Here is an 18,916-nt window from a genome sequence, read left to right as displayed (position 1 = left end):
AAATGTAATTTTTTTAAATAATTTCCGTATGTGACTATGTAGTTCAATACAAGCAACAAAAGCAGTAACACAAACATGAAAATACGAACCATGTATTTGAATTATACAATCCCTTAAATTTCTTTTTTTATTATTAATGTTTAGTGCTAGTGAAAGCAAAGATGCAAATTCTATCGTATATACGGATATTTAATAATTAGAACTTATTTTTTAGTTAACTAATTTAAAGCATTTTCAATAAAATTATGAAAAAAGTCATGTTCTGGTTTTAAACGAAATTCAAAAGATATTTAGTGCAGCATGTAGCTGGGTATATCATAATTGGAATAGACGCTCACAAACTTAATGACCCAGCCGATGCCATCGTAATTGACGGTCTTGTGGAAATGGACGATAACCTCGCTGCGGGAGCTTTTATAAACCTTGGGCTTATCTTCACCACAAAAGCGCCGAACTTCCTGCTCCAGGTCCCCTTTCGTGCGCTCCAAAATTCGCACGTAGTCTGTGTGGCAGGTGCTCTTAGATCCCAAATCAAAAACTATGGATACGCAAAGTTAAGAAAAAGGCAAAAAAAAAAAAAAAAAATGGATAAAATCAGGGTTTTGTCACAGGTATGTAAATACTAGATATGCCTCTTTATGTATAAATGTTAAAAGAGTTAATAGTGTACTATGTGCACTTGAAGGACTAGTAGTGGGGATACCCGGCCTAAAGTCAGGACAAATGAAAATGTTAATACATGTTTGTGAAAAATAGAAATGTATTCGGAAAACATCAAAAACCCGAATCAAAAGAGCGAAAAGTTCACCTGTTGGTAACCCTGCTGCACAAATAATTGACTTAGTCGTTGGTTCGATCGAATATGGTGGCTATAGAAGTAAAAAATGGAAATCTATCAATCGTAGGATAATAAGTAGTACGTTTTGTATAGTGCTACTCATTCTGATATTGGGTATTGAAATCAAGAGATACACGTTCATATCTTCGAAACGAGTATTGAGGAAACATAAGAAAGAGCCACGCCATTAACTGACTGTTCTTTTTATACCGAAGATTCATACTTGTGTTCAAGAGGGTTCCTAGACACCATATTCGACGAGATACGGACAGAGACAACACAATATTATTGCTAGTGCACTTACATTCAAATACAAGCAGTACGTGTGTGTTGCTGGGAACCCGCACTCGCCACCGGCAATCGGAGTTGTTGCGCACATTGCGTGGATAGAATGCATTGGAAAATATGCCCTCCGTATTGTACAGGTCACCACCGCATCCGGGGCCATCACGACTCGCCAAATAGGTGATGTCGTACGTCGAAAAATGCCCGCTCATTTTGATGCGCATGCGCAGCTGATTTGTGGTACTGAACAGACTTTTTGCCGCATCCTGGAAGAAACACACCTTCTGCAACGATGTGTTCGTATGCGCATCGAACACTTCGACAAATTCCATTTCGCAATCGTAGGTGCCATACATCAGATCGTTGTAGTACAAGCTTAGCGAGTGGTTGTCGGGGGCATTTATGAAAATGTCGCAATGGTCCGCCGTATCCTTGACATATATGCGACCCTGCACACCGCTGAAGTTACGGAAACAGCCCTGGGCCTCCATGGCCGTTAGAGAGAAGCCCTGCTTTGTGATTGTTGCGTCGCTATGGAATTTCACAATCACCTCCTTCGAGTTGGAATAGTAGTCGTCAGGAAGACCGTTGCCGCAATATATGTGCTCCAATGCATAACTGTTGTAAGTCTGACCGGCAGTGTGACCATTGAATGTTAGCTCGGAACCCGTGCCCAACTCTATCAAATGGGAATCCTGAAGCGAAATTGGGGGGAAAATTAAGCAAGAGAGAACGTTACAGTCGAGCAAGCACGACAGTGAAATACCCTATACCCAGGTAAACTTCCGACACCGACATAGCAGAAGCAAAAAGAGGAAGAAGAAGAGCGAACTTGTTGCTAATAACTTTTCTTAGAATTGACCGAATTGGATAAAATTGAACAACAGTAGATAATTACATATATATAAATTATGTGTGCAAAGTTTGGTTTAGGTAGCATTTGAAATGTGGACGCTATTGACGAAATTCTGTAATTTCCAAAAAATAAAATAAACTCGTCCTTTCTCGGACCAAGGAGAATCTGAATACCAACTTAAGTTATTCTAGCTTTTATAGTTTCTAAGATCCTTACGTTCATTCTACCTGTTACATACTTTGCACAAACCTAATACAAGTATACCCTACGGGTACAGGGTATAAATAAACCAAATTAACAAAATTGTAATAATAAATGAACTGTTTTTGAGCGATTCGGGTTTCGAACTCACGTAAAGGGTGTCTGCACATTTACATCTGAATTGTGTCTATGTTGACTACAAGTATGTGTGTGTGTATGTTTGTGTGCAGTACAGAGTTGAGCTAAAGCAACAACAACAACAACAACAAAAGCTCCGGGCAGAGATTACACATAAGTTCTTTTGAAATTGACCAATCGTGATGAAACTTAACACGAGGACACATACATAAGAACTAACGGATTGTAGTTGCCGAAATTCCAAGCATAGCAGGGAAATGGGAATAAGCTTGGTTACCAGCTCTTGTACTTGCTGTGGGTTTCGTACAATTGCACTAACCTAGTTGACCCTGTTACCCGCTGGTAACTGTCAAAGTTTCACAACAAGCTTTGGCGCCACTAACTGGTTGACATTACAATTATTGAAAGTTGTACATATATGCCAAGAATATGATTTAAGGTCAAGTCAATTCAAGACTTTGTGCCAGAGTTCTGCTGCTTACGAGTAATCCGACTTACCTCGCGGTTGTAAATTTTTAAATAGTCCGTATCGCAGGTTCCATTAGAATTGGGCTCCTGTAGATCAAAATTGTTGAACTTCAGATGTACTGCTTGCTCACCCACAATACGCCAGTAACAGAACATATTGTTTGGATAGTGACCCTGCTCATCCAGCGACGAATTGAGTTCGACGTGTGCATTGCCTTCCAGCTTAAATTCTTGTTGACCGCAGACACTGCGAATGGCAGTCACAACAACTTGGAAGCCCCTATCGTTGACTGTTGTATCGCTGACAAAGCGCAAGAAGAGCGCATGCCTCGAGGACGTTAGCTTCGGCGGTAAGACCTGCCCGCAGAATACGCCCATCGAATCTGCAAATGGACCGGCGCCATCACGTATTTCTAGGAAATCGTTGCGACACTCTTCTGTTGCTTCAACATGGAAACTGCGAAACTCGAGCTGAAGCTGCCAGCCTGGCTCAGCTGTGAAAATATAGGTACAGTCCAAATCGTCTGTGTATCCATCTGCATATTTATTGAAGGTGTACGAGCTGTTTTGTGCGCTGAGCAGAATCTTCTCATCACAATTGGGGATTACTCGCACCAATGCGCGAAAGCCACGGGAAGCATCTCGATCATCCGAGTAACTGTGTATAAGAGCTTGGTTCGAATCAACATTTAAGGTTGGCAGCTGACCAGTCAAGTCACCACAGAACTGCCCCAGGCGTGATTTTGGATCCGCAACGGGTCCCTTAAATACCTCAACTCCATCATTGCTGCAACGCATTTGACTTTCAAAGTCCAGATATTCGAATTTTATGGTAAACTTGTGACCGACAGGTGCCTTCAAATTCCAATAGCAGTGGCTGTTGGGCGGAAAACTGTTGTCTGTATGCTGACGCGGCGATTCTACCATGGAAGTTTGGGTGATGTTGCCACCACATAAATTAGTGCTATAGTCCAGCTTGAAGCCCTTGCCGGAGAAGGACATGTCTGTGCGAAAAATTAGGGAGATAGCCTGTCCGCGATATTCGTGCTTGTACTTCACGCCGCAGAGTACGGCTTCGGTGCGGCGATCCTTGCCGACCTGTACGGTAACATTGTCAAACATACAATTACTAATAGGTGGTTGTTCAAGGTCAAAGTCGAGGAAGCGCACAAGCACCCCTGGCGCACTCGACTCCAATGGAATAATGGTGTAGTTACAGTATAGATTTTTCATGTATTGCTGCGGGTAGCCTGGACTAGTCAACACTTGGTTGGTGCTCGTGGCATAGAGAAGACCACCACAATTTCGATCAAAATGGGCCATAAAGCCATCTCCTACTATGTCCCCGTCCGATCGAAAGATAACTCGCATGGCTGAGGTACTGGTGTTTATCGCATTGGGCGGCTCACGGCCACAAATCGTCTGCAAGTCAATCCACTCGCCAGGAGTATCGCCGCGCTCCTGTACCTTAATATAATCTTTGCTACAGTTCGTGCTTGATTCAATGTAAAAACGATTGAGGAAGGATAGGCCCACATGGAAGCCCGGCTCAGTTTCAATTTCCCACACGCATTCAACATTGTTCTTATACTGTTCGTAAAATGCAATATTTCTGTAAGGATATACAATCTTCCCTCCGCAGCCGCTTCCATGCTTAAGCGTCACATTAAAGGTAGAATTGCTCTCATAGTGCTCGGTGTGGTATTCGAAAAATAGGCCGCGCTCAACTACGAAATTCAACAGAGTAGCTTGGTTACAGAAACGACCCAGATGAGGTGAGTTCTGATCGGGTCCATTGTAGAGCACCAAGTAGTGTTCCTTGCAATCGCCTGCAAAATCGACACTTAACGATATTTCAATTTGTACATCATCTGCCCAGTACTCCAGTTCATTTAGATCCTCTTCGCTGAACGAAGGTGGCCAAACGGCCCAGGCGCAGTCCAAGCTACTATTTCTGTACTCATTATCCATGAGCGGTTGCTGTATAGTTACGTTATTTCCAAAATCAAGGCGCCAGATGCCACCGCAATTATGCATCTTATAATCCACCACCAGCTCTTGTAAACCGTTACGGCTATTACCTGATATTTCGAGTTGTGTTGAGAAAGGTAATCGCACTATCGGCTTGCTGTCCATAATACTACTACTATTGTTACAGAGCAAACGGGGTAAGAGCTGAACGCTGTTGAGATAAATTCTCATCGGCGAAACAATGGCACAGACATAGGGGTTAAGCATCAATGGTGCTCGGCTCACATGCGAGCGCACTGAGATAAGCAGTGTGCTATTCACAGGAACCTTAAGTTCATAGCTGCAATGCACCAGGTTATTTCCTGCGCTCAGCGTACCATTTGCCCGCCTAAAGCTCATCGTACCCTCTTCGATGGGGCCAAGACGACATTCTGATTCGCCGTAGGCGGTGAAGCGTAACTTGAATCCGCGATGGCGATTTATAGGTAATAGGAATACATCTATCCCCATGGTATTATCCGTGGAGTAGATATCACCGGGCGGGCTTTCCGAATACCGTCCAATAATAGACTGCATTTTAAAATCGTTGGCAAAGGAGAGACGTCCTCGAAACGAAGACACCTGGCTGGTGTTTTTAGCGCCCATATCAAAGTCAAGTACCTGGACCCTAATACGCCGCCCTTTAGCCACTTGCAGGCGCCACGAGCAATGCGTTGGGGTGGTCACGCCATCCGGGTAGCCCGGTGATTGCAGAACACCAGTCATTGCCACAATGGTTTCAGAACAGCGTGAGCCAATAGCCTTGTATGACACTTTGAAGCCTTCATCCGCACCTAGCGGGCCATCCAGTAGGCGAAGACGCATTATTAGCTTATTCGTCTCCACCGTATAGTGTCTAGCCCCATTTCCACAAAGCAACAACTGATCGCTAACCTTTTCTTCACCATCAAAGCCAAAAGCTTCGATCTCGTCCAGCTGAAGATGCGTGTGCTCGGAGCAGTTTTCAGAAATAGGTAGATGCATGCTATCGAACTTTAGATTTATGGTGCTGCCCTTTTCCACCTCTATGGTGTAGACGCACTCGAAGTTACGATAATCTCTATCTATTTGTAAGTGCTCCGGCGAATTAATAACGCCCTCATTGCTGTAGTAGGTGCCACCACAGCGGCCCAGTGAAAGCCGAGCTCGGAAACCCTGATGTGGCTCAGATACATCCGTAAAGTACTTTAAGCGCATCGCACTGCCAGTAGAAAAAATCGAGTTCGGCTTCTGTTTTCCACAGTAGCGTCCGAGCATGGGCATCATTTCAGTGCTCCCATCATTCACTTGAATGTATTCGCGATCACAGGAATCTCCAGTAGATCCACTGCCGGGCGTTAAGTCGAAGGTGCCTAAGAATTCTACGGCTATTGTATGATGCTGCGGTGCGCTGATTTTCCACACGCACTCGGAGTGAGGATTCGGCAAATTAGGAAAGTTTGGCGAAGTTATTTCACGTCCGTTACCATTAAAGACATATTCCTCGGTTAGCACTATTTCATCGGAGCACGCATGACTAATCTCTTCATAACGGAAAGCGGCCCGGAATCGCAAGAAGCCCTTAAATTTGACGTATGCGCGATTGGACGATGTTTCCAATATATCGGTGATGTTGTTTTGACAATACTTGCCACGTCCCAAAAAGGGGGAGTCCTCTGCAAGTCCATTGCGCACCAAAAAGTATGTCCGGCAAGATTCTGACTCTGATGTGACCACAGATGTATCGCTTCGAAGCTGTGATTCTAAGAATGTAATACGCACGCGTCGACCTCTTCGGACGTGAATTTTCCACTCACACTCATGTGTTCCGGGCAACATAATTCGTGTAATATTTATGATGCCATTAGGCGCATTGAGCTCAGAGCCGCAAATGGTTCGCACTCTTGTGGAAAAGCCGGTTTCATTGATGCCCAAGTCAGTGACGAAATCTAAACGCAGATAAGGTTTGCCATGCCAAGTGCTGGCTTCCGACGCATTAGGCTGATTGCATGTTTTGATTAGGGGCTTCCATGTTACTAGATCGTTGCTGGACAAGACCCGAACATAGTCTCCGAAACAGCCATGCAAACTCTCAAGGTCTACTTTAACCAAATCAAGAACGACGTGCATGGCCGGATCTCCAGGCACAAAAGTCCACTCGCATTGCAGATTATCTGCATAGCCATGTGGGTAACCCGGCGAGTTGAAACTTATTGTATTGTTAATGGTAAGTAGCTGTTTACCACATTGACGCGCCCGCTCTTCGGCTGTGCGATTTGAACGCAGTGCTTCTTTGGAGAGTCGTTCCCATTGAAACTGGAACGGGCCACTCGTTGCAGTAACATACAATATGTTTGTGTTGGAGCGCACCACATCGCTCTCGCTCAAATCGAGTTGTGCACCAATATCGGAGTAGCCATCGTAAAACCGAACATGTGGTAGATTTATATCTATCATATGTTTCATGCGTATCAGCACCACATAGTCCTTTTCCACTGTAATACGCCAGCTGTATATATCTTGTGAGTGAAATTTACTTGGATATCTCGGCGATTCCACCGTTCCATTTGTGCCCGAAAGCTCGTTATGACGCTCTAAAAGAACATTGAATAGCATTTGGAAAATAAGGGGTCTTCAAGTAAGTTGAAAGTTGCATGAAGGACACACTAAACTAGTCATTAAATGTATGCTTACCGTAATTATAGGATGCAATGAATCCTTCTCCTACGATGTCATCGTTGCTCTTAAACTTGATCCATACCGCACTTTTACTTTTGACTGGTGTGGGAATGTTATTACCGCAGTAGACTCCAAGCAAAGTGCCACGCTCGTCATCCTCCCTTACCTCTAGATAATCATTATTGCACCCATCTGATTGTTCCATGTCCAGAGACTCAAAGGTCACAGTAATAGAGTTGCCAGCACTAGCTTCGATCCCCCACTGACATTCTATATTCACCGGATATGACTCGGGGTAGTAGGGCGAGGTAAACTTGCCATAAAGGGAGTAATATAGACTCCCACAAAGCGTATCCATGGTCATATAATGACTCTCAAACTCGGACACTAAATTGAAAGGAACGCTGATCGTTAACGCATTACCACTAGAAATTATAGCAGGAGGATGTGAGTTGCAGTATTGCAGTCGGGCCCTTCCTGTCGCCTCTGTGCCTTCGTAGACTTGGACGCCATTAGGCATGCAGTCTCCTTCGGTAGGATATTTAGCGGCAGCTACTGGATTTAACAGCACATGAGTGGGCGTGAAGATAATTCGCTTTGTTGGATCAGCAGCTATTAGTTTCCACACACAGGTTTCGTTGCTCGGCACATGACGCGCTATATCTATGTACTCAAATTCCGTCTCATCAATAAGACGGGTTTCACCGCAGGACTCGTAATAATGTAGCTTGAAGCCACGATGCTGCATTGAGTCGTCACTTATAAAGCGCACCAGCGCCAAATTTGAGCTGGAGTGCATGTTTTCATTTTCGGGTACGTCACAAATTCTAAAAATTCGATTCCCATCGCTGTCGTCTATACCATCTGCCGAAAGGTCAAACGCTTCCAGATAGTCCCAGCCGCAGCTATGCCCGGTCTCCAACGAAATGTCTTCCAACTCAAAGTTAATGGTGTGATGTGGCGACACCTCAATAGTCCACTCGCAGTTCGAGTTTATTGGATAGGGCATGGGATATTGTGGTGATTGAATGATACCTTGCTTAGTGATCATTTTGCCACCGCACTCTAGAAGAGAATATTTGAAAGCAATAGATCAATAGCATACCTTTCCATACATACTGCTCTCTATTATGCGATAGCTGGCATTAAAGCCCCGTCCATTGTGTGATGAGTCACTTATGAAGCGCACGTACAGCCTATGACCGGCACTGGTAATTAATTGCTTGGGAATACTACCACAATGACGTTCTCTGACATTATACTCAGTGGCATGGTTGGCAATCTGAAATGGGAGTTTAGTCGCTTCTACTATGACCAGTACTAAAATGACATTCTACTTGTATGCTTACAATCAACGCATCCTTACTACAGTTGGTGCTCATCTCGACATCCAATTCGAAGACGGTTAGCTCAATGCGCTTGCCCTGATCTGCGTGGATGATCCAATAGCATTCCATATTATTTGGATACATTCCCGGATAGTTGGGTGATTGGAAGTCGCCACGCTCGCCCTTCAGCTGATGCAAGCAGCCCACAATTCGATACTCTAGCCGAAAGCTTATATCCGATGAATTGTGAATTATAGTCAGCGTGTCTCCTGTTATATTATAGGCACCTAGACTAGTGACAGACTGAGCTGTTGAGTTCGCTGACTCCTGCAGATACAGTCCCGAAGAATCCCTCAAATTGTTCTCGAGATGCGAGAATTCCAGCTCTATGTGGTTTCCGGACGGTGCTTTTATGGACCAACTACAATTCACGTTGCGTTCAAACAACCGTTCGTTAAAATTAATGCTCTCGATAACACCCTGTGCGTCGGTAATGTTCCGCCAGCAATCGCTTCTATAGGACATGCGAAAACCACGATCTGAATTGCTGTTATCCGAATGAAAGATTATCGTGGCTTCATTGCTTGTAAGTTCCAATTCCTTTATGTCGTCGGATGCTTGGCAAGGTCTGAACAGCAGTGAATTGCTTGCCTTTTTGTATCCGTCAAAAATTTCTAGATAGTCGTAATGACATTCGGACAGCGTTTCTAAAGAAAGATCCTCTATGGTGAACCGAATTGCGCCACCCGGATGCACGCTAACCTGCCACTCGCAGTGAACATTATTTGGATACTCATTGGGATATCTCGGTGATGTTATGACGCCTTCCTCTGATTGTAAACGGCCACCGCAGCCGTTGGCGAAAACTCGCCAACCTAGGCGAAATCCGCGCGCATTCACAAATGAGTCGGAGTGGAATTGTACAAAGAGCTCATTGGTAAATGAGGGTATGCGCGAAGGAATGCTTGTGCCGCAGAAACGCCCAATAATCATAGAACTATTTGAATCACCGTTTCGAACCATTAGCCAATCACCAGAGCAATTGGATGTGGCCTCTAGCTCAAAGAACTCCAACTGTAGCTCGATTTGTGAGCCCTGGGGACCCGTAATTCGCCACTCGCAGTCCACACCATTTGTATAGTTTTTGGGGAATTCGGGAGAGGTCAGGCGGCCCACGGATGCGTGAATATGCCCACCACAGCTATCGTTGTCCACGAACTGGAAGCCCAACTCAAATCCATCCGCATTGTCGCTGTGATCCGAAACAAATTTGATTGTCAGCAATCGGGAATTGCTCACAAAGTCGGGCGGTGGCATGAGATCACAATAGCGCCCCAAAGGCTCATCCGAATCATTATTGGCCAAATTATCATAGACTTCCACATAGTCAAAGGTGCAGTCGGAGCTCGCCTCCAGGCTAAAGCTAAGCCACTGTAGCATGATGCCCTTTCGAGGCGGTGCCATGATGACCCAGAAACAAGTCATGCTATCTGTATACTTACCATCTGGACCAACTGGCAAGCGTATGGTCTGGTTGGACTTGGTGTACACACCACCGCAATCCATTGCACCCATAGGAACAGCCCTGTATCTGAACTTGTAGCCACGGCCAGTACTGGTGCTGCTCGTTTTCAAGTGGAATATCAGCATATTTGTTTTGCTGACCAGATCCTGCTCGGGCATCGTTTGTCCACAATACGGGCCAAGCATATTTTTATCGAGGTTGTCATTGATCTGTGTGTTACAAAGTCAAAATTAACACGACTTTTAATCTAACTAAGTAATGTGTCTACAGAACAAGGTCAAAAGCCAAATTCACTGACTTATCCTTCACAGTTACAGTTACTTGGCTTCTAACTTACTCTTACTCTTACTCTTACTTACCCGCAAAAAGGTATTGGCACAGTCATCGTTCTCTTCGTCACTATCCAGCTGTGAATTATCATTCAGTTGAAAATCTATTCTGGTAAGCTCTATCACTGTCCTAGGCTCGGTGATAATTTTGTAGGTACAAAAACGATCATTGTTCGTTAGATTGGGATAGCCGGGAGAAGAAATCACACCAGTGTTACTCTCATAAACGTAGGAGCAGTCCATACGATAGGACAGCTCAAAGCGTCCACGACGTGAATAAAACATGATCCGCACCCGATTGTAAAGTGAATTGAAAGCAGGAGGCAGTTCTGACTCCAAAGCATAGCCACCGCAATATTTTGCTTGCAATATGCTGACACTACTGTTGTCGTCGCCTATATCATACAGCTCTATGCAGTCAGTAGCGTCTGGTAGATCCACTGACACAAAATGAATAAACACCGATTCACCAGGGGCCATGCGAATCTCGTAGTCGCAGGACATCATCTCATCGGCATCGTATATAGGAGACTTAATGCTGCCTTGAAGGGTCGTATAGATACCTCCGCAGCCAGGCAACCGTTCCTCCGTAGAGTAGTGTAGTTGAAAGCCCCCATCGCTGCCTTCCGCATCCGAGTGGAAATGCACAATGGCCTCGTGTGTTGGCAAAAGAAGTGGCGCCGGATGTCCACTGGTACAGTATTTGTACAACTCCATGCCCGAGATGGCGTCGGTAATCTGTGGATACATACAAATTCAACAATAAAGATGTTCGATTTTTAGTGCTGACTGTTTCGATAGTTGTCCGTTTACGGGACCCACCCATGGGTTTCACTGCCTAGATGGCCGAACGCCTTTTAAGAATACTTCACAGATGAAAACACTTAGCTGGTCAGGTGCCCTGATTTTGAAATACTCTGTTCCTAGCTGTATATAGTAATAATTATAAAAATTGAACACAATTACCAAAATTGAAAAAAGACAATAAACAAAATTGTAATTGAGTCTCTAAGAGTCTCTAAGATTTAGATTAAAAACGGATTTATACAAAATGCACAATATCGGGGGAGCGTCCTTATACCTTGCAGGTTCAGAGTATAGAAATATTTGGATAATATTTGTGTCTGTTTGTGGATGTGGATATGGGTACAGGGTGCTTAAGAGTAAGGCCGGCTCTACCATTTCATTCTTGTTTTGTATAATATGATGAGAACAACCCGGCAGCAATAGGCGAGCAAATGGAAAGTGCACCTTATTTAGGTCAACTTCGTTCCCGCGAATAGCTTGTGAGCTGGAAGAGTCTATGTACGAATTATGTGCATCTCTCATTGTAAACTGCCCTGAAAACCACTTAATTTTTCAGATAGCCTTATACCGTTTCTGAAATCCATGGAATTTATTTTTGTACCTTGCATCTAATGCCATGAGTTGTAGGATTTTTACTCACCGCTACATAATCGAAGTTACAATTGGCGTGTTGCTCTAGCTCCAATCTAAAGAAGGTCAGTTTGATGCGCTTGTTGCTTGGTGCGTGTAGATGCCACTGACAGTCACGATTGCGCGGATACTGACCAGGTGATCCGGGTGTGGCAATTGTTCCATAAGTATCAAAGTCCACGGGTCCGCCGCACTGGGGAGCTATCGATTCCCATTGCAGATCAAAGCCTTCGCGAGATGTCGAGTTGTCGGAGCGGAACCACAAATATAGATAGTTGGTGGAAGATATGATGTTTCCCCCATGTGGGCGATGGTTGCCACAGTAGCGTCCAACCAGCTGCGCCGCGGATGTGCGTCCGTCATTAATTTGTAGCCAATCGAAGCGGCATTCGGTAGCATCCTCCACATCAAATTTATTGAATGTTACATTCAGCACAAGCGACTCATTGGTTCGAATGACCCAAGCACATTGTGCATTATGATCATAGCCTGTGCCCTCGGGCGGATACTTCAGACTACCGCTGATCCCTGTAAGCAACGCATTACAGCTGTTGAAGCGTGTCTCGCACTTCCGACCGCGTGTGCCCGGTTGGCACTGGCACAGGAAGTCACCGTCATGGGAGCGGCAACGGCCACCATTGTGGCAGGGATTTGGCTGGCAAGCATCAGGAACGGGCTCGCAGCGGGGCAAACGATACCCGTACGGGCAAATGCAAGTGTAATTACTGGGACCGACGTCCACGCATGTGCCACCGTTCTATAATGTGTATAAGATTTATAAGAAAAGATTTTACTCACTTAGTACATCCCTACTTACCAAACAGGGCAACGCGTTGCAGTTATTGGCGGTGCCCGGCAAACAGCCCCTTGGTCCAATGCCGCTTCCCACCGTTCCCGTCGGACAACTGCATACCACGGTGCCTGATATTTCCGAGCATTTCGCTGACGGATGGCATATGAATGCGTGCTGTGCACAGTTCGTGAATCCATTTCCAGTGATAATTCCTCCATTTCCATCACCATACTCGCTAGTGCTGCTGCGCGTGCAGCTGCGTCCATCGCCCTGCCAACCCACGGGGCATTCACCACAATGGAACGAGCCATAGCTATTGATGCAGTCGACATGGGGACTCAAACTGCATCCACCGTTGTTCGTCTCGCACTCGTTTATATCGCGACAACTGACCCCGTTGCCTGTCAAGCCGGCGGCGCACGGGGCGCAGGTGAACGATCCCGGCAAATTGATGCACTTGGTGATGCAGGGCGTGTGTGTCTCAGCACTGCATTCATCCACATCTACGGTGCAGGCAGGCGTCAATCCGTTGGTTTTCCACCCCGGTTCACAGAGACATTTGTACCCAAAACTGTCGCTGCTGGCAACACAGCTGCCATGGCCACACAGCTCCCATGTCGAAGACTGGGAACAGTCGCCCTTCCTCTGAGTGCAATGCACCCCGTACCAGCCCGGCGTACAGATACAGCTGAAGGAGCCTAACTGATTTACGCACTGCGCCCCGTTCTGGCACCCCAGGTCGGTGCCTCTATACAACGTGCACTCGTTCACATCATTCTCGCACTTGGTGCCCTGAATTTGTACACATTAGAGCTGCAGACATGGAAACATATAGACTTCATTTTTACCTCGAACCCACTGCGGCATTGACAACGAAACCCATTGAAGGTATTGTAACAGCTGCCCCCATTCCCGCAGGGATTGCTCTGGCAACTATTCAGCTCCAGTTGACTGCTCAGGCGCTGCACCTTAATCTCCACAGTTCGCAGCCGCTGCTGATAGCGACGCAGCAGTACACGCGCCACTCGGGTGCTGCCAAAAGGAATCGAACTCATATTAGTATTCCGATATTGCTAATTTTTAAATTAGGCAAACTATTAATGATGATTGATTTGGGACCACTAATGAATGCTGGAGTCGAGCGGGACCAACTCCTAAATGCCCACAACCACAAAAAAAAGTGGAAAGGTAAGGTCGGGCTTAATACTTATATAAAACAAAGTGGGGTTGGTTCGAAAAAAATTTCATATTTCAAATTTCATAATGCGCGATGCGTTAAAAAGAAACTTGCAAGAAACACACCTCAACGAATCAGATCAGCAGATATTCGTAAACGATAATCTCATTTGTCGTCGACAAAATATATACTATAGAGAACAAGAGCTACGCGAAAACGGAATATAGACACATTCATTATACCCTATACCAGAAGGGTAAAAAGGGTATATTAGGTTTGTGCAAAGTATGTAACAGGAATCATCTCCGACCCCATAAAGTACAGCATGACGAGAGAAATCGATCTAGACATGTCTGTCCGTCTGCCCGTCTGGATGAACGCAAAGATCTCGGAAACTATAAAAGCTAGAATAACCAAAGTTGGTATCCAGATTCTCCTTGGTCCGAGAAAGGACGAGTTTATTTTATTTTTTGGAAAAAATCATTTACTAATCGTAACTTTAAGAAAGCGAGGAGTTTACAGATATCATATTTTAAGGATTATCTATTAATTCAATTTTAATTTTAATTTTATTCATTCTCTCAAAATTTAATGATTAATATTGAGTTTTACTTTAAAACATATTTTTGAGCAAACAAATAAAACTTATAAAATAATGATTATTCTGAAGATGTATTTGATAAGAAATTCCAAATAGCTTATCTTGCAACAGATAATTATATCCCGAAGCCAGTGGGCATAAATATAAATATAATGCAGTACTAGGAAGGAAAAAAGTTTGATTTTCCGAACTTATACCAACTAGCTAAAGTTGTGCACTCTGTTCCTGCAACGGAAGTGAGTGTCGAAAGATCTACGAACTCTGCAAGGAATTCATACGGGTGTATCATACAATATTTATGGCATTTTAATTCCTTTCTTAGGGTGTTGCCATAGGATTTATGTAGAAACTATAGTTATTCTTCAAGCATGAATTTTCCCAGAAGATTGCATTCCAGAGAGTTTGAATTCACTCTCCGTGTATTTTCTACACTCTGTGCAAACGTTCATAAGATTTTACACAAAAACTAGTTAAAAACGCTAGTCGACAATTTTTCTGAAATATTGAATTTCAACACACACTTTAAAAACATCACAGTGGAAATAAGATGAATTTGAGGAAGCAAACGATGTTCTCACTTGCCATCAATGCCATTAGCACGGCCACCATGAAGCAAATAATAGAGAATGGTCACCACGTGACTAACATGAACCGCTTTAAGAAGTACCTGACGAAAGAACTCAAGAATGCTGTGGCAGATGGGAAAATATTGCGCGTGAACCTATCCTATAAGCTGTCGACGCAGTTTAAGAATCGGCTAAAAGCCGAGAAAAATAAGAATGCAGATGCAGAGAAGAAAGCTAAAGAACCCATTGCAGTGATAAAAAAAAAGAAAGCTGAAGCACTGGCACTCAAAATATGGTAGAGGGAGATTCGTGGAGAAAAAAGAATGGAAAAGGATGCCGAGTTAAGAGCAAAGAGTAGACCAAGTAGTAGACCAAGTAGTAGGATTTGGCAAAGAAACGGGTCGAAGCAGCCACCGTAAAAAAGGAAATCTGTCAAAAAGGCGGCCAACAATGAGCTTGAGGATGACGGTTCAGCAAAGAATAACAAGCATAAAGCTGAAGAAGCACCAAATCGACAAGCCAATGGTGATGCAGATGAGGAGTCGCCTAAGTAAATCCTCAAATCGGCAGCTTCTTTAGATAATTTCCATTTTGGACAATTTTATTAAAATTCTCTGCTAAAAATATAAATAATATAATTTATAATCAATTTTATAATCAGAACAAAAGATATTCACAGACGAGATTCATAAATGAGCCAGTAGACCAGCTGCTGGGCCGGTGATTATGGTCGAGTCAATTATATTGTCCTTCAATTCTTTAATAAGCAGCCTCGTACCATTCCACATACTCGGAGGGCTTAAATTTCTCAAAAGCAGGATTGGAATTTTGATTTTTAACTTCAATTCATGTGGTGGCAGTCCAGAAGGGTTTAGTGAACTTACAAACTTGAACTTTTACCCTACGGGTACAGGGTATCAAAAGTTAGTTTGCACTTAATTTTCACTTTTAACTTTATTTTCGAACCGAGAATGGCATTATATTTTGTTGTTCATTCCCGAGACTAGTTCCAATTCATATTCTAATTCTGTTTTGGTCTTTGCTATTCAGACTTCAACACGGCATGTTACCTTGAGGTTAGTTTTTAAAAGTATTCGAACATTAAAAGTTCTCAGAAACTCCTCTGCTCATATGGGTGAGATTACTTTTGTATTTGCTGGAGATTTCCGACAGACTCTTCCCGTCATTAATAGAGATACGCGAGCAGATATCTTCAAAACATGCTTGAAATCGTCTCCCTTATGGACTTCGATTGAAAATTTAAAATAATAGACGAATATGAGAGCTCATCTTCTTCCAACTTCAAATCTAGGAAGAAATTGTGAGATCCTACTGGATGAATCTCTAGCGACAATAGTCTATAATTTAGAAATGTTAAAGGATGCAGTATACCCTGACATCGCGAATTTACACGGCAAGGACTTTAATTGGTTGTGTTTTAGGGCAATAGTATCACCAAGGAATGATGCCGTTAATGAAATAAACAATCTAATTATTCAAAAAGCCCGCGGCCAATTACTAATATCGATCGGGGTACAGGGTATAAACACTGCACATGTCCATTTCTACGAGTATCTTTTTTGTTATCTCCAAAACAAAATATAACTAACAAGAAAGGAATATGCTAGAGTCAAGCGGGCTTAACTCTTACCTACCCAGTACCCACTCCTACAAAAAAATAAAACTTAAGAAAAAAAAACTTTAAAAAAATGGATTTATATAAATAAATTATTATAAATTAAAATAAGATAGAACGCTACAGTCGAGCAAGCCCAAAAGTGAAATACCCTGTACCCAGACGAATATCCGACACTGAGTTATATGCGCCCCTAGTGGTAGCAAATAAGAAGAAGACCGAACATGATACTGCAGTTTGTAGGCGTAGTGCTGGAGCGAAATTTGTTCGCTAACAGCTTCCCTCCAGTTATACTTGTATATACATACATAAATTTACATATGTACGTAAGCTGATACGGTCAGTCTCGACTCTGTGCATATTTTCTAAATCTGTGGGAGGAGTACTGATGATAACAGACAAATGGACACTACGATTTGGAGTGATTCTGCATTAGATGCGATCCACTAGTTTTCCAAAATGGGTGGTAGGTAACATAAGCTGGCACTATATTTTCCACTAATTTTATATCCTGTTCTTAAAGTGTAAATAGGCCATATCAGGTTTGTACAGGCGGTGTTCGGCGGTGCCAAATAGTGTCACCATGTCGATATAAATCCATCTAGCCATGTTCGTCTACATTAATAGATCTTGGTATGTTAGCTTTCCTAATCCATGAGCAACACGAGGCTCTTTTATTTAATATCTACGCCCCCCAAGCTGCAGCAACACGAATTAATCAGTGTCGGACGTTTATTTCACGAGTCTGTAAATTCTCTACAATACTGAATGCACCGGGAAACTAATGCAGACGAAACCAAACATGTCGAAATCAAAGGTTCCCGGCTTGTGTGGAATAGGCGAAATAATAATATTATATACTATTATTATTCATATATAATAAAACAAGAGAGAACGCTACAGTCGAGCAAGCCCGACAGTGTAATACCCTGTACCCAGGTAAACTTCCGTCACTGAGTTATATGTGCCCATAGCAGCAGCAAAAAGAGGAAGAAGAAGAGCGAACTTGTTGCAGCAGTTTGGGGGGTTGCACTGGAGAGAATTTGTTTCGCTAATAACTTTTCTTAGAATTGACCGAATTGAATAAAATTTTGAACAATAGTAGATAATATATAAATGATGTGTGCAAAGTTTGGTTTAAGTAGCATTTGAAATGTGGACGCTATTGACGAAATTCTGTAGCGGGGGAAGGGGGGGAAAATTAAAAAAAAAAAATAAACTCGTCCTTTCTCGGACCTAGGAGAATCTGGATGCCAACTTTGGTTAATCTAGCTTTAATAGTTTCTGAGATCCTTGCGTTCATCCAGACGGACGGACAGACGGACGGACATGTCTGGATCGATTTCTCTCGTCATGCTGATTCAGAATATATATACTTTATGGGGTCGGAGATGCTTCCTTCTGCATGTTACATACTTTGCACAAACCTAATATACCCTTTTTACCCTACGGGTACAGGGTATAAAAAAAATTGAAAAAGCTTGATAAACCATTAATATGTTATACAGATGCAGTACCTTAACCGGTGATATCAACATTTTGGCTAATTATATTTTTGAATTCAGTATCAAATAAATACTTTGGAGAGGGCTTTATCTCATTTATATGGTTTGCGGCTTACCGATTCATCTGCTGTCGCAGTTGTGCACTAAGCCCATTAGTTCCATAGGTGCGGGTCTTAAGCGACAGCAAATCTTCGGCTAGATCCCGTATATCAGCAGCATCTTCCTGTGTGCTCCACTCATCTTTGCCAATGCCTTGTCTTTTCTTGGCATAACTTGAGCCATTGCTACCGGAGATGGCCAAAAGCAGTTCAAGAACATCGTAGTTCCCATTAATGGTCAGACGCGATTTACCGCTTAGCAGAAAGCTAATGTTGCGATTGGATCCCGATTCAAATATGAGATTTCCATCCTTGTTTATAATTTTGGGACTGTGGGAAGGGTGCGGATACAGAGGTTATCACTTGACTTGTACAATACTGTGCGGAACCTACGAGTTGACAAAGCCATCGACAATGCTTAGCGCAGCCACCAACAGCAATGGGATAAATGCTTCTCTCCCAGCCAT

General features: G+C 43.4%; 1 protein-coding gene across 1 annotated transcript; it reads right to left on the bottom strand.

Annotated features, from left to right (window-relative positions):
* Positions 1-271: 271 nt before the first annotated feature.
* On the bottom strand, positions 272-18,916 carry LOC115629205 (cubilin homolog). The gene is made up of 12 exons (XM_030525604.1): positions 18,843-18,916; positions 18,468-18,779; positions 13,715-13,898; positions 12,891-13,658; positions 12,084-12,830; positions 10,667-11,374; positions 8,804-10,516; positions 8,574-8,736; positions 7,470-8,519; positions 2,817-7,369; positions 1,143-1,818; positions 272-538 (listed from the first exon to the last, which is right to left on the bottom strand). Exons 1-12 carry the CDS (start codon positions 18,914-18,916, stop codon positions 291-293), a joined length of 11,196 nt encoding a protein of 3,731 aa, XP_030381464.1. The 3' UTR covers positions 272-290.

This window comes from Scaptodrosophila lebanonensis, unplaced genomic scaffold (assembly GCF_003285725.1).
Source record: "Scaptodrosophila lebanonensis strain 11010-0011.00,11010-0021.00 unplaced genomic scaffold, SlebRS2 tig00000136-arrow-arrow-pilon, whole genome shotgun sequence".
NCBI lineage: Eukaryota > Metazoa > Arthropoda > Insecta > Diptera > Drosophilidae > Scaptodrosophila > Scaptodrosophila lebanonensis.
Note: the sequence above shows the minus strand (reverse complement) of the source record. Positions and strands in the feature narration are given on the sequence as shown.